The following is a 24,727-nucleotide window of genomic DNA, read 5'->3' as shown; positions in this document are numbered from 1 at the left end:
GTGCAATGGTTTCCGTAATGCAAGGTTTCATTGTCAATTAGTCGTGGTTCTTGAAGAGCAAGGATGATTTCTTTTGTGAGATTATTTAAGTTTCTTGTTTGGATCAATGTATCGATGTTTAGTTTTCAAATGAATGTTTTCTGCTTGTAGGGAAATTTAACAGAGATCTTAGATATTCTCTGCTGTGCTAACCTGGACTCCTCAGAGTCTGAAAATCCAACTGCCGGCTATCGACAGCCAGGTTGTGTACCACCTGGGGTAAAGTTACCTTTGTTTGCATAGTTCATGTTTTCTTGTGTTTCATTGGTTTGGCCTGGGTGATACCACGACCGGACAGGACCAGAGGGTGTTGAAGCCTTTGGAAGCAAATATCTTCAGCCAAGCTCATTGAGCTAACAGACGGTGACCAGAGTAGCGGTGATTTTCACTCAGACATGTCTGGATTTTGGGTTCAACGGATTGAGTAGCCGTTCAGGATTGTGTTAGTATTTGGTTCAACACAAGTATTTGATTTCCTCGGTACCACCCATATGGGGGAGGGTTTCCCCTATCGGCCACACGGGATTTTTATTATTACTATTATCATTATTATTATTATTATTATTATTATTGTCATTATGTCACCAGCAAATCCGATATGGTGTATCTTCCCACCACTGAAATAGATGTGTATTGTTCGATTCAGTACTTCCATCACATAAATATGGTTTATCATTACGTTACATTGCTGCTAGTAGACATATTTCTCACCTTTTCTTAGACAGTTGCTACCTGTTACACCATCATAGGAATTTATGTGCACAGCATTGTTGCAATACAGACGTTCAAATTATCCGATTTCTGTAATTTCATTTTGATGCCACATCGTTCTAATCGGATTCAGCCAGTTGTCTGTTCTTAATCGGACTGTTGAATCCCGATCACTTATCTATGACAGGGCCTGAATACTTAAACACTGTGGAAAATAATAATCCAATGTGCTTATTACAAATACGTTATTTAAATATAAATATATGAACTAATGAGATAACAGTTTATTTACAGGAGCAGAGCCTCATCCATCATAGCAGAGCAGCGCGAGATTGGTTTCAGGGCCAAGAGAGGATAAAGCTGTTGCCGTTTGTTCCACGATCACCGAACATCAACCAGATAGACAATATGCGGGCAGAGGTAACAAGGTCATTGCCATGTGGACCTACAATTGCAAGTGACCTGTGGACGAATATAGAAAACGTATGGTGGGAAGTAAATCATCACGCTACACTGTCGACGACTTAATGAAATCAATTCCCCTACGCCCTCGAGAAATCTTACGTGATGATCGTGAGTGGGTTGGTTACTAAAAGTATACTCGTCCACAAAACCAATGTGGACAATTATCTGATAATCGGTCAAGCTTTGCTTTGTCGCAGCTCTTTAGCATACAACAAGTCCATTTACTTTCAGTCTCCTCCTTACAATTCTTGCAATGCAAGGTAATTGAAAAATCTCATCCACTCGACACCAACTGAGGAACTGACTGGTGCATGTGTTGTTCAACACACAGTAGTTGTCACCCTCACTGGAATCATTGACTGTTAGTGTGTGTGTTTTCGTGTTCACGCACAATCTGAATCAATACTTTTAACATTAGAGAGACAACCAACAATAAATATTGCATCAAATATGACTGTAAAGTATTATAATGCGATGGGAAGTTACAAACTGAATTTTTACCCAACCCAGGTCCTGCATATTACGTTAAGTAAGATGTATTAACTCCATAGTATCGTTAGCAGAGACAGTGCACTCTTGTTGTCGAGGCGCATGACAAGTGCAGCGATTAACAGTGCCCAATGCCGCCGCGATTTGTTTATGTTGGCTGAGTGTGGACACTGCAGCAGACGCTTCGCCATAAACAGAAAGAAATCACCTTGGCTCTGACTGCAGTGAGCGGATATCACTGCCTCCGTGTTCTTATAGTAACCAACGTGAGACTCTACTCACAGGTGCCATGGAGCAATTGCAATGGGTATCATGTCATTAGTCATCAGAATATTAACCAGTGATGAAATGTCCACTCTATTTGAATCCCAAGAAAATAGGAACCTTCTCACAAAGGAATGTGAGGTGATATCAAAATTTATCCAACACACAAAAATTAACTGCAGGGCTTTCATGTATGCAGTAGTAGTACACAAGGAAATATTGTGTCTTGGAAGCGTATATTTCATTTCCTCTTCTCATATGAATGCCCTTGTTTTAGTGTGAAGTGAGAAAATAAACACGAAAAACTAGAGTTCCTGAGAAGCATATAAGTCATTTCCACTTCTCATATCACAACTTTTGTTTTAGTATGAAGTAAAAAAATAAACAGTTTAGGGTTATGAAGCATAATATGCCACCAGATTCTTATCGTAGGCGCTATCGGAAATGCAAAAAGCAGGGAGCTGTCCATTCTTTTGTCCAACAGTATGTTTCCTTTCATGCATTACTCCCGCTAGGAGATTCTTATTTAAGGGCTTGTGGGCATCAAGTTCTTCAGCAGAACAAGCCTTATGTTATTGTGCTAATTACGGTATGGAAAAAATGCAACAAAGACGAGTTCGCCTAGAGCAGTGAGGATATTTGCACATGTCTGTATTCAGCAATGACTGCCAGCTGCCACAACACTTCACAGAATCCATGCGGCAAGCAACACAACTGTGCGTGCACTTCAGACTTCATTCAGTAAGACGCAAGGAGATGGATGAAAACGTCAAATTAATGTCACTTTCTGAGTCGTATTCAATCCAGAACGATGTGTTATTAAGGTAGTTGAGTGTTCTAGCAATTACACTTTTATAATTCCCATATGAGTATTTCGATAGCCAAAAGAACCCATTAGTGTGAAACTATCGGGAACTGCATTAATATCAAACTGCAAGAACTTGAGACAATACGTGGACTCTTCTCTTCGCCGGGTGACCTATTACTGTTATTTAGGATTCTCTCCGTCCTAGTCGCAATGCAAATGGAACTTCAGAGGCACTTTCCGCTATTCTTGATAAAGATCAGCAACTTGTAATCACTGCGAGTCACAACTGTGTGATGATAATGGTTCAGGTTGTCAGTAGTTGTGGTGATGTTATGCTGTCGAACTGCTTACAGTAACATTAATGGTGGCGCACATAATTTAGCGCTGACTACCTACTTAGGTTGTGGCGTCGTCGCTTGTCTGTATTTGGCCTCAGCTTGAGTAATCCGATTCAATGAACATAGTACTCTATTCGTGGGCTGCTAATACAGTATACCTACAGAGATCATCGTGCGGGTATTACATTAATTCTGCAATGAAATGCTTAAAAAATATTACCCTCAGCTATGCAGCCGGAATGATGCATTACACACGTACTCTAGGTTGCACTTGGTTAAGTGATCAGTTCGCTGCAATGCTACTTGTACTGTTCGTAAATACTTGTATACTTCGAAAATGGTTCAAATGGCTCTGAGCACTGTGGGACTTAACTTTTGAGGCCATCAATCCGCTAGAACTTAGAAGTACTTAAACTGAACTAACCTAAGGACATCAGACACATCCATGCCCAATACAGGATTCGAACCTGCGACCGTAGCGGTCGCGCAGTTCCAGATTGTAGCGCCTAGAACCGCTCGGCCACTCCAGCCGGCATACTTGTATACTGACCATTCGTTACTTGACTAAATATGAACTACAATCTAATTCGCATGTATATGGCATGGGTTAGGGCCGGCACAAATGTATGACTAAGGGTTGGATGCCGTTGAAGTCCCGTTACATTGATGGCAAGACAAATGTTCGCAAATCACCTCTATTGCCTCAAAAAACAATTGCATCTTAAATATCGAAGGACCGACGTCCACACTGTCACAGCGCGTTGAAATACATCAACGACGGCAGATGAAAATTTGTGACCAACTGGGCTTCGAACCTAGACCTCCTGCTTACTAGACAGACGTGCTGATCACTGCACTATAATTTTTTTTTTATGTTTGAGAAGACTTTCAGCACCAGGTAGGCGGAGGCAAAGAGGGCAGGCGTCAAAGATCCGAGACCTGACCACAACGCCTCACCCATACCTGTCACTGAGCAGCTGCATTATTCCCATGTATTCCATGTTTGCACTCATATATTCCTTAACATTGTAGAATAAAATTGAAGTAGTAATTAAGCTAAAATAAATTACAGATTGCCGCCTCCAATGGCGCGCGTTCCTTGTAGAACATAACTTACAACAATGAAAAGGGAAAAATACATAACAAACATTCACATTCAAAATTTAAGTTATTATGCATTGGATGCATATGAGGTCCTTAAGGAAGCCATATATTTTTCAACAAATAAAAGAAATTTCGGAGCCGGAGGGGTTTTGCCAAATTAGAACAGTTCTGATTTTAGATCCAATGTAAAAGAATATTCCAGGAATAAAAAAAAGTGAAAGAATAGTATTCTGATTCCAATCAATAAAACTGACCACCTCTTTGTAGCCCACACAAAGCAATACATAAAAAATTTTAAACCATTCCTTGTATTTGTTATTCTTCTTCAGCTTAAAATGTTCTTCTGCAATATAGAACATGTACTCTACTAAGTTCTAAGTTTTGTTTGTTATGACGTAAAACACAAACTGTCCCAGAAGCCACGAATAACTGTTATTCTTTGCGGACGGGTAACATTTCCAGTCGGGTTGTAAAGCTTCAATTATCGGTATATGACTTTCTGCGGTTCTATTGACAGTGCTAATTTCTTCCTAATCCAGTTCAAAATTCTGATTCTATTTTCACATAAGAAGATGTGCGCTACAGTTTCTACGAGCTGACATTTGTCGCAGTATGGTGATGGTCTCAATTTGATTTTCCATAATTGTTCTGCTGTGGGTATTGTTTCATTTACAACGTCGCACCATACGGCACTGACTCTAGTTGGCTGACTCTAGTTGGTATAATTTTATTGTTGATATTTTTCCAGACATTCCTCCAGTTTTTCGTAGGTTAATTTACCGGAATTCGTTTGTGAAGACGATGTCTGGTAATATAATCATAGACGGTTCTAGTGTTGGTTTGTGCAGGTGGAAGTCTTATACCGCTCCAATCACCATAGTACTTTCGGATGTAATCTAGGCTGGCGTGCGACATTAACAGGAGCGTTCCTATCCCCAGGATCTAACGAGAGGAACAGAAGTTTCGTGATGCCTGTCTTAGTGGCATGTATTAGTTTAAAAGCACGTCTTTAATTCCAAGTCCTCTGTTTTGCCTCTGCAAAGTCGCCGTGTCGAAGGATACTTTGAAGATATTTTGTTTCCACACACACCAAGAGGCTACAGCTAATATTTTATGTGCAGTGACCTGCAGTATCGGTAAGACTGCTGCGATATGGTATATTTTCCTAAGTATGTATGTATTTATAATCTGAACTGTGTGTAGTTGGTCTAACGATCGCATGTCATGGTCCTTCAACCAGGTTCCGATGACATTAAGTTTCTGCTCCCAATTGTTTGTGGCAATGTGCTTGGGATTCGCCCTTAACCACAATCCGAGTTGGAGTCTCTCTTCAGTTACATCTAACCAGTGTGCACCTATTGCACTATTGTAATAACCGAGATGCAGTTTTTTGCTACTAAAATTTTGTAAATTTGTGGTAAAGACTTACGAGACCAAGCTGCTTAGGGCATCGGTCCCTACGCTAACACATTACTTAATCCAACTTAAACTATCTTACGTTATGGACAACACACATACCCATGCCGGAAGGAGGACTCGAACCTCCGACGGTGGACACTGTCATGACATAGCAGTCAACCTCTCTGCAGCACCTATCTACACACGCTCCTCGTCAGACGCGAATTCACTTTTTTGCGGCATACCACATGCGCGGTACCCCCCGGACATTATTCCACTAGCTCGCATCCACACTGTATTCCTGCGAGGGTCGGATGATGTCGTGGGTCTAGCACTGAAAACTTTCGATGGAGTAACAGGTAGCAACTGTCTAAGAAAAAGTGAGAAATATGTCTACTAGCAGCAATGTAACGTAATGATAAACCATATTTATGTGATGGAAGTACTGAATCAACAATACACATCTATTTCAGTGGTGGGAAGATAAACCATATCGGATTTGCAACGGCTACTCAATCCAATGAACCCAAAATCCAGACACGTCTGAGTGAAAATCACCGCTACTCTGGTCACCGTCTGTTAGCTCAATGAGCTTGGCTGAAAATATTTGCTTCTAAAGACTTCAACACCCTCTGGTCCTGTCCGGTCCTGGTATCACCCAGGCCAAACCAATGAAACACAAGAAAAACATGAACTATGCAAACAAAGGTAACTTTACCCCAGGTGGTACACAACCTGGCTATCGATAGCCGGCAGTTGGATTTTCGGACTCTGAGGAGTCCAGGTTAGCACAGCAGAGAATATCTAAGATCTCTGTTAAATTTCCCTACAAGCAGAAAACATTCATTTGAAAACTAAACATCGATACATTGATCCAAACAAGAAACCTAAATAATCTCACAAAAGAAATCGACTGACAAAAAATTCTCATCCTTGCTCTTCAAGAACCACGACTAATTGACAATGAAACCTTGCATTACGGAAACCATTGCACCTTCAAGAACAAAATACAACAAAAGGTAGCGAAAGGCGTACCCATCTTCGGCATTGTGTTTCTTGAACACAGATCTATCATCAACTCTGTCGAAGAAATCACGCCCATCAACAATCGACTTACGACTATGCTCATTCAGAGCCCTAGTAAAAAATATACACTCATCAATGCACATGCCCCCAACAACATCAAAAATAAGAAAAACACCGAAAAAGTCCAAAAATTCTGGAACACACGCGAAAATACTATGAGCAAAATTCACCAAGGTGACATGAAAATACTAATGGGAGACTTCAACTCTCTATTTGGGACAGAAAAAAACCTATAGAAAAATCAGTGGTACAAATTCAACAAACCGAAATGCTTAGACCAACGGTACACGTATGACTGACATTTGCCAACAATTCAACCACAAAAGGACATCTTCCCACTTTAGGAAAAAACCAGTTCCCAGGAAACATGTTTGGCTACCAGGTGCAAGCCACTTTCGTTCGCCTTTTGAGACTCGCCGAAAGGCAGATTTTTAGTTGTTTTGTAGCAGAGCTACAAGCAGGCAAATACAAACGCAATAAGGGAATTGTGAGACAACGCTCGAACAAAAATTCATCTTGCTACTTTCAGTAACCCTTAGTGTCAGAGCGAAAACCTTACGGTACTGCCAAATTCATAATGCCAACATATTTTTTGTTGTTGTGAATACATAATTGTATCTATGAAATGCCACATTTTCATAATACTTGCGAATGATACAGGGAATGATGTAAATACAGATCTTTTTGAAGTCAAAAGTCAGTAATATCCTACTAATTCAAGTTAAAATAGACTCAATCATCTTACAGGCACTTACTGCTTTATTAAAATAGACGCTGGCAGGAATGGCCGTGAGGTTCTAGGCACTACAGTCTGGAGCCGAGCGACCGCTACGGTCGCAGGTTCGAATCCTGCCTCGGGTACGGATGTGTGTGATGTCCTTAGGTCAGTTAGGTTTAATTAGTTCTAAGTTCTAGGCGACTGATGACCTCAGAAGTTAAGTTGCATAGTGCTCAGAGCTTTTTGATCCATTTGAACCATTAAGATAGACTGCCGTCGTGAGGTTTCTGTAGTAAGCTGAATTTAATTTGTATTAGTACAGTGAATATTTTAATTGCATTTTCCATTAGTTTACTAAAGGCAACAGTAATCATCAAAGAGAAATTAATCAGTAGCAGGATTTTCTTTCACGCTATCTAAAACGATCTGACAATGCTAAAGTTGTTTACAAATTCTACGCCTGTAAAAACCCACTGGTTCTAGCGATGTCATTAAACCAGTGTAGTTTTACGAGTATTTTCGTATAGAAATGAATTGCCTTGACGGTTGACCAATCAAGAGTGGGAAAGGTAAAAGAGAGACGACTTTCCTATCAATCTCCTGGATAGTTTTGTTTCTCAAATCAACACAGTGCGTTATCATGCAGTAGCACAGGTGATGTAGTTGTGTTGTTCGATTTTCTTACACTGCAGCCGAAAGGTGTCTCAGTTGTTGGGAACAAATTCCAGCTGTGTTGCACACACCCCTTGGGTCAGAATTTGTAGCCCAAAACACACTTTTGGAGCTATCAGATGTAAAATATATCTTCACACTACTCTTTGCTTGAGTTTATGTCTTTTGGTGGGGCTCAGCCTTTCATTTCTTCTTAGGAAGTTAACGATAAAGGCATCATAACATGTCACCAGTAACAGTACTGCATACGAATGCTCAATGAGCAACCTGATGACGTTCAATAATAGTCACTCCGTTGATTTTTGTTGTTTCGAATTAGAGCATGCAGTACTCCTACACCAGACTTCTGAACTTCGCCTGTTGGATGCAAATGTCGCATGATGGTAAAGTGGTAATCTATCACATATACCAGTCGTCGAGACTTCCTTAATGTGAAAAATCATTCATGCCAGAACGATCTTTGTTGAAAGAAGAATACCTTTTTCTGGCTTATTTTTCCCAAAAGCACTCGCTCCACACACAAATCAAATCTTTCTAGCTGCCTCCTCTGCATTCACCCCTCTGTTATACCAAAAGTAAACGTTGTGTTGCAGGTGTTACACCTTTTTCCACTTGCGACTCAATTTTACAATGCTTAACTGTGGTTCATGATTTTCAAGTATGCAAAATCCAATGCTTAACTGCAAGATGATAATAGAACTTCAAATTAAAAAATGACAGGTGATACATACACTGACAGCGTGGCACCGCATTCACCTGGGCGGTGCCGGATTTCAGGCGGCGGGTGGTGTCTGGCTGGTGGCCAGTAGCCGCTGGAGCGTGAGGAAACGCTCGAGTGTAAGCTGTTATGATCGCGACGCAGCCACAAGCTGTCCTGCGGAATTGTTTTTGGAATACTTGTTATTGTTGGTGGGTAGAATGTTAAGCGAATTATCTTCGATGTTTAGTCAGACTCATAACTTTAGACCAAAATGTGGTAAAAAAAAAAAAAAAAAAAGAAACAGTTTGACGCGAACAGGCGACTATAAGTTTAGAATGCACGACGATTACCACTAGACCACGGGCTCACACACTCCGACAATGTCTCAGAAGTAGACAACACTTCCGCATCTTCCAGTGTTGCCAGATTGTGCAGATGGCCTCACTTAGAATTGTCAGGGGCAGTCAGTTTTATTGGCCACCTTAAGTGAACGACTTGGACTTAGTCTCTGTGGCGGCCGGCCGGCGGTCAGTTTTATTGTCTAAGACTGTACATAGACCATGTAGGGCCATTCCCACAACTGCCAGATGGGAACTGCTACACACTTGTATGCGCAGGCACATTTTCACATATTTGTTGGTTAATCCTGACACATGATACAACATCCCAGATTACTATCAGATGCCTTCAGTCATATTTGGGACCTTGGAGCCATGTAGCATATTAGTTATGGATAGTGCTCGTAACTTTACTTCAGCAGCCTTTCTTGAGTCTGGAAATAGTCACACTACTACAATGGCGTACTACCCTAATCCCTCATATGCTGAGAAAGTAAACCGAAATTTGCAGGCAGCCCTCACTGCTTCCATCATGCAGACCATAGCCAGTGGGACAGCTCACTGCCTTCTGGAGTATGCTTTTAATAGTTGTACATGAGGCTCACAAGCAAACTCCAATGGCCCTGACGTTCACGTTCAAGCCCAATTCTCCCTTATCTAGTTTGTGGGAGTTGGATAACCTACTGCCAGATGAAGTTAACAATGCGAAAATATGGGTAAACTGGAAGCATGCTAAGATAAATCTTAAGCTAGCACATGATTGGTTAGAGCTCCACTGTAATGCTGGGAGATGGCCAATCTCATTAAGGCTGGGTGATGAGGTTCGGAATAAAAATTTTGCTGCAATGAGCTGGAAGCCAGATAGGGTGATGGGAAAACTATTACCCAGATTTGAGAGCCCTGTCCAGATCCTTTGCTTTGTAACACCGGTCACCTTGGTCGTTAAAAACCCACAGACCAAGCAAATTTTTTAGTGTCCATATTTCTCAAACTAAATCTTTTCAGGAGGGAGGTGCCCACCATAATGACTAGTGTGTTTAATGTCACACTCACTGCAAAGTTTCTTAATAAATTGTTTCATTTTATATCCTTGCTTGTGAAATGACTTAGAAGTGCCTTGATGGTAATATGGTGCTGCAGACCTGTGGCAATGTGAATAATGTCAGTGTATGAATTTCAGCATTCTGAACCCCCTGGTCAAGTGATCTGAGGGGAAGGGCGCAGAGGCGGTGGGAGGGGGGGGGGGAAGAGTGTGACAGTTCGACTCCAGCACCAGTGGCCACCATTTTGAATTCCTGCCACACCGGTGCTGCTGGCAGTGTGTGGGCAGAATGTGCCAGTGGGGAACAACAAAAACTTGTCGCTGCAGCAGAGATGGCTGAGGAAGAGTGGCTGCAGTCTTTGCCCTGGTGATCCGTTGGACTGGTCAGAGCATGTGGTCGGTCAACCAGAAGTTCCAAGCTATTGTTGGATCAAGTAGGCATGAAAAGTTTTATGAAGGGACTGGCTGGAACTGCTGCAAACCACCATTGTGGACTGTGAATGACGTTAAATAACTACATAAAAACAAAGGCGATGTTTGTCAAGATGACAGTTTGCAACTGTTAGCCTACGTGGATTCGTGTGGCCATTACAGCTTGTAATGGTGCATTCACTACTCAGACAATTGTATTACTTGGTTGTAATGAAGTATGTTATTGGTGCCACTGTGGTTAGTGTATCAAGTCCATGTAGTTTTGGATGCGCGTGCTTGTCCTCACAAGAACAACATTTATTACATTATGTTGATTACTGTGTATCTTGTTATTCATTTGATTATTGTTTAAAAAGGTGTCATTCACATTTTGGAGGGAGTGCTGTAAATGGATAATGTTAATGTGTGAGCTATCAATTCAGTGTAGTAATGGACCTGTCTATTGTGTAAGGATTACCTATGGCCATTTTAATATTATTTATTCTGAAATGCATGACACTGGACTCAGTGCTTAAATTCAAATCTTTCTTGTTAACTACTAGTGAGATCTGTGCAATTTCTGTCTGCCGTGTTAGTTAATGGGATTTGTTCTTTATGTAAAGACTATCTGTGGGCACTAGAAATTTGTTTACTCTAAATGCAGGAAAGTGAACCCAGTACATAATTTGAAAGTTGTTTTGGTTGGTTTCAAGTACACTTATTTCTTGCTGGTTTCTCATTAATTGCTACTGAGATCTGTGCGATTTCTGTCTGCCATGTCAGCTGATCAGATTTGTTTTTATGTAAATATTATATGTGGGCCCTTTTAAAATTGTTTATTCTTAATGCAAGAAGGTGAATCCAGTACATAATTTGAAAGCTGTATTGGTTAATTCCAAGTATGTGTATGTCATGCTGGTTCATTAGCTGATGTATGAATATTAGTTGCTTCTTAAAGGTAAAAGGTGAATGAAAGTTTAAATTCAAATTTTCCCTCATCATTTATCTTAAAAGTTGTCTACACAAAAACAAACATTGTGTGACAAAACTGCTTAATCGATTCTCCTGTAAGGCTAACTGGGGGTTCACCTCTTGAGTTTTTTGTTTAAATATTCCTGTAGAATAAAAGTATAAAACTTTGTTAGTTGGAATGTCATTACATATGCCTGTAAACCCCAGCACCATCACTCCATTGCTACCTCACACATACGAATGTAATGTTTCCAATAGTCATCATATGATTACTATACATTCATATTGCTGTTCACTACAGCATCCCCACTTTATTGTTCATACCCACTTCTGTATTACCTCTATCTGATTTTATGTGGACAACCCACTTGATAAGAAACCTGGACCCTTCTGCCCAAACACTTCACTTCATAAATTTCAACTATATTTAACTACAACCTATCCACTTCTCTTTTAAAATTTAATAAACTGCCAACACAATTGAGGAGTCTTACATTCTTGGTTGGAGATCCAAATGAAGGAATAATTTACCTTGGGGATATTTTACCAAAGACATTGCTGTCATCACCAAAATCATGTATGTCTTAGGGATATGTAAAGACAGTACTTTCTATGTGTTTTCAGACACGATGCAGAATCTACACATCACTATCATGTTAGCTAAATTCATAAGGACAGATCGGTCAATCATCCAGACTGCCACCCGTGCAGCTACAATTAACCTAAAATAAAGATTACCTACTTTGATTTCTTATCTCAATAAAGGTAAAGTTGCCTTTAAACCAAAGGTAAGTTAGGACAGAGCTTTCCTATCAGTGGTGAGACTGGCATACTTTCCTTCAGTCTTTGAACTAAATAATCCAGCCAGTTAGAAGGAGACCTACACTTTAATATGGACTCTGACTCAGATAATGACACTGCATTCTTCACTTGCACAAACCACTGTCAAGAGGTGAAAGAAGCAATATGTGATAGAAAAAAGCCTAGGACTGTCAGATAATTGAATCAAGGGCCTTTGGATCTGCAGTCAATGACTTATAGGCCACTACTGTACATCAATGATCCACAGAAAGTATATTTTTCAATATAAAGCAGTAATACAAATGCTTGAATTAGGCAGTTAATTCTGTGCAACCTATATTCTGAATGGTACGCAAATATATGCATGGTCTGCAATAACAGCACTCTGAGTACATTGTAACACATATGTAATTTTATACTTAGATTGACTCACAGTGGTGCTACATCACCATTTTATCTTAAAGAACACTATTCAACTCACTTGCAACAAGCTCACAAGACTATCCACAAGTTGATCCTCATCTTCTGAATTTGCCAGAATAAGCTGAACTCCTTCCAAAGCCTGAAGAGTACAACAGTAAGAAAGAAATTTATTTAATGTAAACTCAACTAATAATTTCTTTAAAAATGTACAACTTTGTCTGTGTTTGTGGAACAAAGCATATTCTGTAACAGTAAATATGTAATAATGTTGGAATTTCTAAATACATAACAGGAGAGACATTGAAACAAGTAGACTGAAGATTCCATTCCACTTTTCTTTAACACGATTACATTATCACTAGAATTAAATTTCACTGCAAACAGATTTTTCCCCTATTGAAATGCTTGGCAACCTTAGCCCCATACTGCTGTCTTGATACCCTTTTCTAGTATTGCATTTTTCCCATTGTGCCAACACCTCTAGGAAAAATTTCATCCATCACTGTGTTCCATTGATCCCACCAAGGCAAATCTTTAGAAATATGGACTGAGGCAAGGTATAAATTAACAAAAGACAAGCAAATCACAGAAAATTAATTTGTATAGCCACTGCAAAATAATAAAGTACTGTGTAATTATACTCCTTAATTCTATTGAGCTTATGCTAGCTAAATTTAATAAAACCCATTACAAGAAAAGCTACTACTTTGGATAAAAAACAAATTGGTGCCATCAATGTCATAAATTGCTACTGTACTTTAAACATAATTTTAGGTGTTATGGTGCTGCCAGTTTAATCCTTAGAGCTGCCAGTCAACTTCAAAAACACAATCTTTAGTGCTGCCAGTCAGTTTTGAACTGTGTATTCTGATGATGCACTTGCTCATTTGATGAGCAAAACCGGTACATAAAAAATACAAACTGTCACCTGAAAAATTTGTCTCTGGTGCAAAAACATGTAAGATACACAAACACACAAATCTGCAATGCACTTCCAAGTAATATTAAGTATCCAAGGTATTTAAAAGTAAGCTAAAGGAGTTCTCGCTTGATGTTTCTTTCTCTAGTAGAACTCTATAGCAGAGATAGCTAAGATTATTTAACATGTATTTTTATGTACTCCTGATTCAATATATCTTGCTGGTTTAATTAGATTAATTGGTTATCTGTAAGTCAAGAAGACGGTAACTTTTACTCTGTAAAAAATTGTTTAGATAAGACCTCAAAATGGTATCTTAATGTTTGTCTGTGAGTAATTAGAAATTACTGATTGTGTTACTTTATTATTATTTTTTTCAATTTATATTCTTAATCTTTGTTTATTGTCCTGACAGAAACAAATGTAATAATGAATTAAATGTTTTGACTCATTCCACATCCATGCGTTGCCACGCAAAAATGGATCTGTGGAATACATATTGCAATAAATAAAAAATAAATTAAGAAACTGCTGCCTCATCAGTTACATTACATATCTGTACTTTATCTCCAACAGTAAAATTCCCTATCAAGATTGTAGACACAGTGCAACAGCCCCTGGCAATTTATTTGCAGGCCAAAGAATCTGCACCGATTTTGTGGCATAACTAAAAGTCAATTGTTCATCTGACCTTTATGATCAAATTTTAACAACAGAATACCCTGACTAGTATGGTACAGTGACGACATTGGTCCCATTGGTATAAAAGAATGTTGGGGAAAGAAGTCAGCTGTGCCCTTTAAAAGGAACCACCCAGCATTTGCCTGAAGCGATTTAGCGAAATCACAGAAAACCTACATCAGGATGGCAGGACATGGGTTTCAACCGTCGTCCTCTTTAATGTGAGTCAGGTGTGCTAACTGCCGTCACCTTGCTCGGTGAGTTTATGTTAGATTGATATTGATTTGTATGTTACTAATAATATCAAAACATGTGAGTATTATGTTCAATCTGACTTCTGCACAAATTTGGTGCCATAATGTAATCTTTGTAAATAAGTGTTGATAAATGATTTTTGTATTGATGACGGATGGCTGCAATACCCTAATAATTAACCAAAGAGACAGAGTATGCATAGGGAGGCTGTGGCACATTATTTAGCATTCCTTGCTTTGACACACTGTAGGTTACTATTATATGCCATATTTTTGGAAGTCATTGAGTGGTTGTTTTGAAAATGAAATAGTACATGTGCAAATTTGTAAGACAAGCTACAGATGCTGAATTTATTTTCAAACTAATGCCTAACATTTGCATACTGTATAACTGCATGCACAAAAGCAATTAAACTACAAGACATCTTATTTCAAGTGAGTATCATTTAAAATATTGTTAATGGTTTTGTACAAAACTTTAAATGAATCTATTATTTTACCCAAGGTTTTGCAGTTTCCTTATGCACTATCATGTACCACACCCCTTTCTTTTGACATCCAAAACCATAGTGGAAAGTTGTTCAGTTTGCTTCACTCTGGTCATGGTGCTGCCTCTCTATGGAGTTCTGTATCTCTGAATCAATATATGGACCCCAGTGTATTGGACATTTACATGTTTTGTGACTAATTTGTTACTACCTGACTTATGTATAAATTCAGTATAGTAATTTGATCATAGTAAACAAGTGCTGTAAAATAATTATGCTACACTGTAACAGCCTAAGAATTATCAATGGGCATCAGTTTGCTGAATATTTATATATTTTGTGAGAAGTTTGTCATTAACTTCTGAATGAAAAAAATGTTTAAGAATTTTACTTATTGTACATCCACACAGATCATTTCCCTCGTGATCTATGGAAGGTACAGAACGATATGTGTTTCTTTTTCTAAATGTTTATTCTGTGTTCTTGTTCTCTGACGTGTTTTATGTCTGGAGGATCTGCTCACTATGAATATTTTGGAATGAAAAGTAATCTAATCTAATTCATAAGTGCACATCTCGAAGATAGAAACATTTCTCCAGCGAAGTCTGCATAACCCAATTAAAACTGTCTCTAATGGCTTTATAAAGCTTAACATACTTCCTGCTGGTAGCCTGTAACAGTACTACAAATGTTTGTTCCCCAATTCACTACTGTGGCACAGCATCAAAGAGCCCTACAAGATAAAATTCATTAACCTGAAGGGCCTGGAACTTAATTCCACTTTTTGTCTATATGGCCACTCCCCCTTTTTCTTATCAACGCTACAGTATTATCATATTAGACTATATCCAACATGATTAAGCAGTTAAATTCCAATGATTCCCATATGTGCTATATCACAACAAATCTGCTTAAATTCCATCTGTCTTTGTTTTTCTTGTATAAATATGAGAAGTTTTTAATAATTTTAGCAATGAAGTTTCTGATGTTAGATGAAGGAAGACACTGAATGGATATTCTTTAATACTGATAAATTTGCCCAAGCTGCAGTTTTTAGATTAGATTAGATTAATACTTGTTCCATAGATCATGAATACGACACTTCGTAATGATGTGGAACATGTCAGGTTAATAAAAGAAATTCTTTTAATTTATTTTTAAATGTTGGTTGGATATATGTCAGGCTTCTGATGCTGTTTGGTAGGTGACCAAAGACTTTTGTGGCAGCATAATTTACCCCTTTCTGTGCCAAAGTCACATTTAACCCTGCATAGTGAAGATCATCCTTTCTCCTGGTGTTATAACTATGCACACTCCTATTACTTTTGAACTGGGCTGGATTATTAACAACAAATTTCATACGTGAATATATATACTGTGAGGATCCCTAGATCCTTAAATAGATGTCTGCAGGATCACCGTGGGTGGGCTCCAGCAATTATCCTGATTACACGTTTTTGAGCAATGAATACTTTTCTACTCAATGATGAATTACCCCAGAATATGATGCCATACGAAAGCAGTGAATGAAAGTAGGCATAGTAAGCTAATTTACTGAGATTCTTATCACCAAAATTTGCAATAAGCCTAATAGCATACATAGCTGAACTCAGACGTTTCAGCAGACCATCAATGTGTTGCTTCCAGTTTAACCTCTCATCAATGGACACACCTAAAAATTTTGAAAATTCTACCTTAGCTACAGACTTCTGTTCGAAGTCTATATTTATTACTGGAGTTGTGCCATTTACTGTATTTTGCTAGTAGTTGTTTCAGCTTAAACAGCAAGCTGCCATCCTGTCTTTCAAATTAATTTATCTTAAAATATAACTGCAGGGCATAATGGAACAGGTTAAATACAGCTTCTGTCAGTTGCTGATTTTTTAAATATACGTTAACCAATTACTATCTATTTAACATTGCAATCTAGCTGGAAACCCAGAAGCTTTTCACCAACAGTGTACGCTGGAGAGACTACAATGACATATACTGTTCAAGAATCATAGTGTTACAAGAAGAGTGAAGATGTATATTCAGACTCTCACCTCCGCAAAGATATGCCTAACTGTTGGCAATGCATATTGCAGCAAAACGTTTTCTGCATTGTTTACTGATAAACATTGAAGGCAGCTTCCCAGAAGTACTTGAACAGTTTGTAATGTAACACTCTTCTCACTGCATTCCAGTGTGCTGTATTTATTGTTAAGGAAATAAATGCAAAGCTATCTCAGGCAAAATACTCTTGTTGATATGAACAAACATGAATGGTCCTTAATCTGTGCATCACACTCTCCACAGCAATCACAGAACCATCGTAGAGAATATATTAATGTTTTGGAATTAATGTTATAATTTAGATTTTTACACCCTTTATATTTTTAGCTTTTGACAAAGTCTGAACGCTAGGGAATCAGCTGTCTTGCGAAATTTGATAGAAATTAATACATAAGTGCGAAATAATGGTGTAAACAAAATTGTGGTTATTGAAAGGATATAACTAACACCGGAACAACTTCATCTATCTTCTCTTTAACTTCGTCAACTGTCCATTCTTTTATTTTGGCTAATAAGTCAGTCACTGACTCTTCCGAATTCATTATCCTGTACTTAATTACTTCCCGTCACCAAAGTAGGTCAACATAGCGTTAATTTGAAACAGATAAGTAAAAAACAATAATCTTCCTTGGTACATTTAATCATAACACCACATTATGCGAGAAGAAATACAGTGATTACATCGAACACAAGATAACCAAACTTCCCGCTAAATAGTATGCAAAGACCCATTCTAGCATTTTCAAAGATATTACATAACGTACAAAAACAGAAACTGATAAATTTGCCTTTATTCCAATAAAGAAGAAACCACGGATTTTTCGTCTTTAGAAATTAGGAACGATATAACACAACATATTCATGTGGCTATTTTATTTCTTTTAATAAATACAATACTAATTGACATGTTGCGATAATAATGAATTATATTTACCCTACGCAGAGTGATTTCATGATTTAAGTGAGGCATACTACATTGTTTTGGCTACATATAATAAACATATAATCGAAAAAAACATCACTTCTCGCAGTGTAAATAAGCCACCGTATTACGGATTCGTAGTGGTCTACAGAAGAAACATTGTCGTTGTAAGATGCGTTGATCATGTTGTCATGGAAATCGCTTTACAGCTGGCTGTCAGGAAAAGGGGTGGCACGATTTTAATCAATAAAACGGGGGCTATGGTTAAACTCGCGAAATTTGCTCAGTACTCAGCGAGCGGGGAAACAGCTCGCACGAGCTGCGTGTACCCGCACAGCTTGTGCCGTCTTTCACTGATATTGTTGTCACGGACGTTTGTTTTCAGACATGAAGACAATCCAGGTCCATTTCTCCAGCCCGACCTACCAGAGATTAACTCATAAAGCAATTAAATGACGACAATAACTTAGGAACATATATATTTTGACAGCTTTGGGACTGAAAGGTGAGTGATTATGCAATTAGATACCATATTCATAGTTTTTTTTTTTCAACTGACGTGCACCACGTTTTGTAATCGAATCACATGGATCTTCTATTGCGGATAATTTTACTTATAAATCATACTGACCTTGAGTTATCAGTTTGCTGAGAAGTAAAGTAATTGCTTAAGAGGCTGTTAATCACTAAACGAACTCTGAAAGTTTGTGGTGGTGTTTCCTATAGTTTAATTTGCTCCGCTTAAAATTTTTGTACATATTTTTGAAACACATCAATGGAGGGAAGATATTGCAGATAATATTTTGATGTGAACAGCTTTTGGTGTAGTATTAAAGGTTTGAACTTTTTACGTTAAGAGTCTGATTACCAAAACATTTATTTTTAACTTCCTGATGGCAGATAATCAAGTGTGTGAATGTTAGTCATTGTACATTTTTACTGTCTTATATGACACATAGATGACAGAGATTTTCTATAACAATGAGAAATATTTTGGTGGAAATAAAACAGTCTTGCATAACAATCGTTTATTTTAATCTGTTTTCTTTTCTTTTTTAACAAAAATTCAGGAATTCTAAGTAAATCTACAAAAGGCTGAACATAAAGAGTTTTATGTAAAAACCGAAAAGCTCTTTTCGAAATTTCATTACTAGATTCTCGCTTTTTAGCCAGACTGGCTATCGGACGTCTGATTTCAGATTTTCGATTCCTGCAATCAATATTGCTTTACTTCACCGAGCAGAAAGTTTGTTTAAAATGTATCGACGATTTTTCAGCACTGTGTTGTAATTAAGTTTTTTCAGTATCCTTTCTAAAGCTTTATCATACATAATGGGACTCTAACAGCATTTATCTGCACCTTTATTTGGTTGGTTATTCTGCCTGAGGAGACTATGGAATACGTTCACATTACAAGCTGAAACGCTTGCTCCATTTAGGCTTCGTTGATGGTGATCATACTGCATTTTCATCCATCTCTGCAGTGGGACATTATTACTTGGTACAGATAAGATGTGCAATGAGCAAATTGGGGAAGTGATAAGACACTGGACTCATGTTTGCGACGACAGCACTTTAAGTCCCCGTTCAGCCATACTGATCTATGGCTTCCAAGATTTCACCAGGATAGTTCCTAAGATAGGGCACATATGTTTTCTTCCCCATTCTCCTGCAATCTGAGCTTGTGTTCCATCTTTAATAACTTCATCGTCAATTGGATCTTCCTTGCATTTTACAATTATTATCCACCAGTACTGATTGAGTTAAAATTTATGATTTAACAAACATGATGTTTTTCATTGAACATCTTCATAGCACAAAACTGTTAAGTCTTTCGTGGCCACTTGTTGAAAAAGCGCCTGTTGGATTTTCTCTCGGACTCTTTGGCGGTCATTTGGTGATTTTTCTGACGAGTCCCAGCCATTCATACTGGGACTGTCAAAATTTCACACTTCATTGCTGCTGGTGGACTGTCCACCAACAGCAATGGAGGGTGAAAATTTGACAGTTAGGGCCGTTCGTGCAGACGAAACCTCAGAAAAGTCATCAAACGTCGGCAGAAGAACCCGAGAGAGAAGTCAACAATCAATTAGTCATCTTTGTAGAAGTCTTTGACACAAATGTATGTTTATAACGAGCCATGGGACTGACCTTAACGTGAACTATTGTGCCACTTTAGAAGACTGTAAAAGTTGGACCTAGCCTACCATTCAGTTTTGTTCATGGTACACAGCAGATTCCCTAAATCGTTTCATGCAAATGAGGGGATGGTTCCTTTGAAAGGGGGCAGGCGATTTCCCTCCCCATCCTTCCTAATCCGAGGTTGTGCTCTGTCCGACATGTTCAAAAGAACAGATACCATCTTCATATTGTTAAGGCTAACCGGCCATTGACCTTCTTCAGTGCAAATGCCAAACTCTTATGGCACTCGGTAAGATTGTCTGCTGCAAATAATGAGTGTAATGGGCAGGGGGGCACTACGAATGTAGTGTGTGGACATTAGGTTGGGAATTTGGGTCTCACAGGGAGAGTGCAAGGGATAATCCCTGCAATCGCACTATCCTCTGTGCCCTCAGTGGCTCAGCTGGATAGAGCGTCTGCCATGTAAGCAGGAGATCCTGGGTTCGAGTCCCAGTCGGGGCACACTTTTTCAACTGTCCCCCTTAATGTATATCAACGCCTGTCGACAGCTTAGGATCCTGATTTCATTATCATTTCATTCTAAGAGAGCAGCATGGTCACCGATGGTATCTGTTCTTTCGGACATGTCCAAAAGAACAGATACCATCTTCATATAATATCAGAAATATTTCTTTTACAGTCGGAAATGGACTACACACTGGTATCGAATACATTCGTGAAAACTGGCTTTGTCAATGCTGAACAATGCTGTCAAACTTCATCCTATTCAAGATAGCAGAGCGTATATTTCAAGTGTCCTCCGTAATCTGGTATAGAGACACTTTGCTAAAAGTTGAAAGTCGTAGTGCAAGGTGTACCTCTGCTCACTACAGCTCACTTAATCTGGCAACTCTGTTCCATCGCTCGAGAGTCCAGCGGTATTGTGTGTGTACCGGTCAAATTCTGTGCCTCGTGACGTGCAGCGAGCAAGGTCTCTCTTGTAGGGCGGTAGTTTCTGTATGCCGTAGAAAGGGAGCGTTTAAGGACGGTATGGCTGTTCTCCAGATGTTGTCACCCAGCAGGTTGGTGCATTGGTTAGCATACTGGACTCCCATTCAGGAGGACAACAGTTCAAAACCGCGTCCGGCTATCTTGATTTAGGTTTCTCGTGTGTTCCCAAAATCGGTTCATGCAATTTACGGGATTGTTCCTATGAAAGGGAGCGGCCGATTCCCTTCCCCATCCTTCCTAATCCGATGTTGTGCTCTGTCTCTAATGACCTCATTGTAGACCAGACGTTAAACACTAATCTCCTCCTCCTCCTCCTCTAGCTGTAGACTAACACTGAACTGGTGAGTGATCTGTTGCACTGTGGACCATGTACGGTCGTTCGACAAAATATTAGTCTCCCCATTCAAAGAACGTTCCCGTCGCTTTGGAGTACTGTAGAGGTTGTGGGACTCACAACAGGTGGTCTTGTGACCTACCTCCACTGGCGTAAGTCTTGGCAGTGAAGTGGTGTGGATGTACCAGTTGGTTATGTTGATCCTGCACAGTAATCTGGATCGATATGGAGACGTGACAGAATGGCACACAAGAGTTATCACGTTTGGACGTGCCCACATCTACTGAAGATGCTCGATTTGCTTATATATTGGGTTGGTGCATAAGTTCGTAGCGATTTTCCATAAGTTTAGTAAACACAACATATACACATAACAGAGACTTTAATCATCAATAATCTGCTCTCCTTCCCAGTTTACAATAGTCTGCCAACGCTGGGGTAACTTTTCGATTCCACGACTGTAGAAACCACGTGGTTCTGAGACGAAGATCTCGTCGAAACACGTTTGGAACTCATTTTCATCCGAAAAGGAAGTTCCTTGAAGGTTGTTCGAAAGAGAACGGAAAAGCTGAAAATCTAAGGCGCAATATCAGGTGAATAAGGTGAGTGCGGAATTACTTCCAAACCCAACTCCTGTATAATGTTTCTGACACTCTAGCAGAATGCGGGCGGGCGTTATCATGGTATAGAATCACTTCATGTAGTCTTCCTGGTCGTTGTTCTTGGACTGCATCTGCAAGACGTCTCAGTTGTTGACAATAAATGTGAACAGCGATGGTTACACCTCGGGGAAGCAATTCATAGTACACCACACCGTCGCTGTTCCACCAGATGCATAAATGCATAACATTATCTTTTGTGGGTGTGCGCAGGGAGCTGCTGCTTTACTTGGACTCAACCATTCCTTTCTTTTCCTCACGTTAGCATAAAAACACAATTTCTCGTTACCAGTAACGATAGAGGGTGGGAATGTTCTGTGTTGTTCATGAGCCTATTGACGATGACAGGTAGAGAGGCAGATAGGTCCACCTGCTGATTTTTGTGATTTTGCCTTAGAGCGTGTGGTACTCTTACCCTCAATTTTTGGACCTCCCCATTGCATGCAAATGTCGCACGACTGTGGAATGATCACAGTTCATCACATTTGGTAGTTCTTGAGTACACTGATGTGGATCATAGTGGGTTAGTGAGTTTAAACGAACTTCGTCAAACAGTGAAGGTCTTCCTGAGCGTGAAGGGTCACTAATATCAAGACGATTCTCCTTAAAACGAGAAAATCAACTTCTTGCCGTGCTCTGACCAATGGCATTATACCCATACACAGCACAAATCTTTTTGGCTGCCTTCACTGCTGTCGCCCCTCTATTGAACTCAGACAGAAGAATATCTCAGAAATGTTCAGATTTCTGCACTTGACACTCTCCAAATGACAGTATGTAAACTCAGATAGCAACAGCAAACTACAAATAAAAAATAACTATCGATAAATAAACCCATAACAACCGGAATACCAACATGCAAAATTAAAACGCGGCGGTCTGAACATATGCAACAAGCTAATACACTACGTGATCAAAAGTATTCGGACACCCCTAAAAACATACGTTTTTCATATTAGATGCATTGTGCTGCCACCTACTGCCACGTACTCCATATCAGCAGCCTCAGTAGTCATTAGACATCATGAGAGAACAGAATGGGGTGCTCCACAGAACTCACGGACTTCGAATGCGGTCAGGTGATTGGGTGTCACTGGTGTCATATGCCTGTACGCGAGATTTCCACACTCCTAAACATCCCTAGGTCCACTGCTTCCGATGTGATAGTGAAGACGAAACGTGAAGGGACACGTACAGCAGAAAAGCATATAGGCTGACCCAGTCTGTCGACTGACAGAGACCGCCGACAGTTGCAAAGGGTCCTAATGTGTAATATGTAGACATCTATCTATCCAGACCATCACACAGGAATTCCAAACTGCATCAGGATCCACTGCAAGTACTATGACAGTTAGGCGGGAGGCGAGAAAACTTCGATTTCATGGTCGAGTGGCTGCTCATAAGCCACACATCACTCCGGTAAATGCCAAACGATGCCTCGCTTGGTGTAAGGAGCGTAAACATTGGACGACTGAACAGTGGAAAAACGTTGTGTGAAGTGACGAATCACGGTACACAATGTGGCGATCCGATCGCAGGGTGTGGGTATGGCGATTGCCCGTGAACGTCATCTGCCAGCGTGTATAGTGACAACAGTAAAATTCGGAGGCAGTGGTGTTATGTTGTGGTCGTGTTTTTGATGGAGGGAGCTTGCACTCCTTGTTGTTTTGAGTGGCACTATCACAGCACAGGCCTACAGTGATGTTTTAAGCACCTTCTTGCTTCCCACTGTTGAAGAGCAATTCGGGGATGGCAATTGCATCTTTCAACACGATCGAGCACCTGTTCACAATGCACGGCCTGTGGCAGAGTGGTTACACGACAATAACATCCCTGTAATGGACTGGCCTGCACAGAGTTCTGACCTGAATCATATAGAACACCTTTGGGATGTTTTGGAACGCCGACTTCGTGCCAGGCCTCACCGACCAACACTCCGTGAAGAATGGGCTGCCATTCCCCAAGAAACCATCCAGCACCTGATTGAAAGTATGCCTGCGAGAGTGGAAGCTGTCATGAAGGTAAGGGTGGGCTGACACCATATTGAATTCCAGCATTACCGATGGAGGGCGCCACGAACTTGTAAGTCATTTTCAGCCAATTGTTGGGATACTTTTGATCACATTGTGTATCAATGCAAACTATCCAGTATGTCTACAAGGAATGCCGAATCATTTGCAGGGCGTAACAACAGTGGTTGTAAAGAGATCTAACTTACAGGAACCAGACACGAGTGTTATACAACGTCAATGATACGAACCAGACGGCAGTTGCTGATGTTAGTGAATGAGGTTCCATTCCAACCAGTTTCCGAGTGATTAATGCAAAGGGCATGCCATAGACATTTGGAGTCGGGTACGTCGCAAAAGGTCATTGCTCATATTGACACATAAAGCTTTACTTATTCAATGGGCCAAAGTACACAGAAACCTAACAGTAGTTGACTGGAGCATTTCGTGTTGGTCCGGTAAGCCGCGATTTTTGCCTCCTTTGAAACTATGCAA

At 39.7% G+C, this 24,727-nt stretch overlaps 1 protein-coding gene and 1 non-coding gene across 2 annotated transcripts in view; one reads left to right on the top strand and one right to left on the bottom strand.

Annotated features, from left to right (window-relative positions):
* Nucleotides 1-17,887, bottom strand: part of LOC126188549 (uncharacterized protein C1orf112-like) — a 186,582-nt gene extending 168,695 nt beyond the window's left edge. Inside the window, exons 1-3 of the mRNA XM_049930148.1 lie at nt 17,620-17,887; nt 17,167-17,343; nt 12,838-12,918 (exon numbers count right to left, since the gene is read on the bottom strand). Coding sequence (XP_049786105.1) covers nt 12,838-12,918; nt 17,167-17,343; nt 17,620-17,718 — 357 coding nt within the window. The 5' untranslated portion in view covers nt 17,719-17,887. The remainder of the gene's footprint in view (nt 1-12,837; nt 12,919-17,166; nt 17,344-17,619) is intronic.
* A 2,779-nt stretch (nt 17,888-20,666) lies between these two features.
* On the top strand, nt 20,667-20,741 carry Trnat-ugu (transfer RNA threonine (anticodon UGU)). The gene has a single exon. It is a non-coding gene; the product is annotated as a tRNA-Thr (tRNA).
* Nucleotides 20,742-24,727: the final 3,986 nt, after the last annotated feature.

Source organism: Schistocerca cancellata, chromosome 5 (genome assembly GCF_023864275.1).
Source record: "Schistocerca cancellata isolate TAMUIC-IGC-003103 chromosome 5, iqSchCanc2.1, whole genome shotgun sequence".
In the NCBI taxonomy this organism is placed as follows: domain Eukaryota; kingdom Metazoa; phylum Arthropoda; class Insecta; order Orthoptera; family Acrididae; genus Schistocerca; species Schistocerca cancellata.
This window is presented reverse-complemented; position numbering and strand designations above follow the sequence as displayed.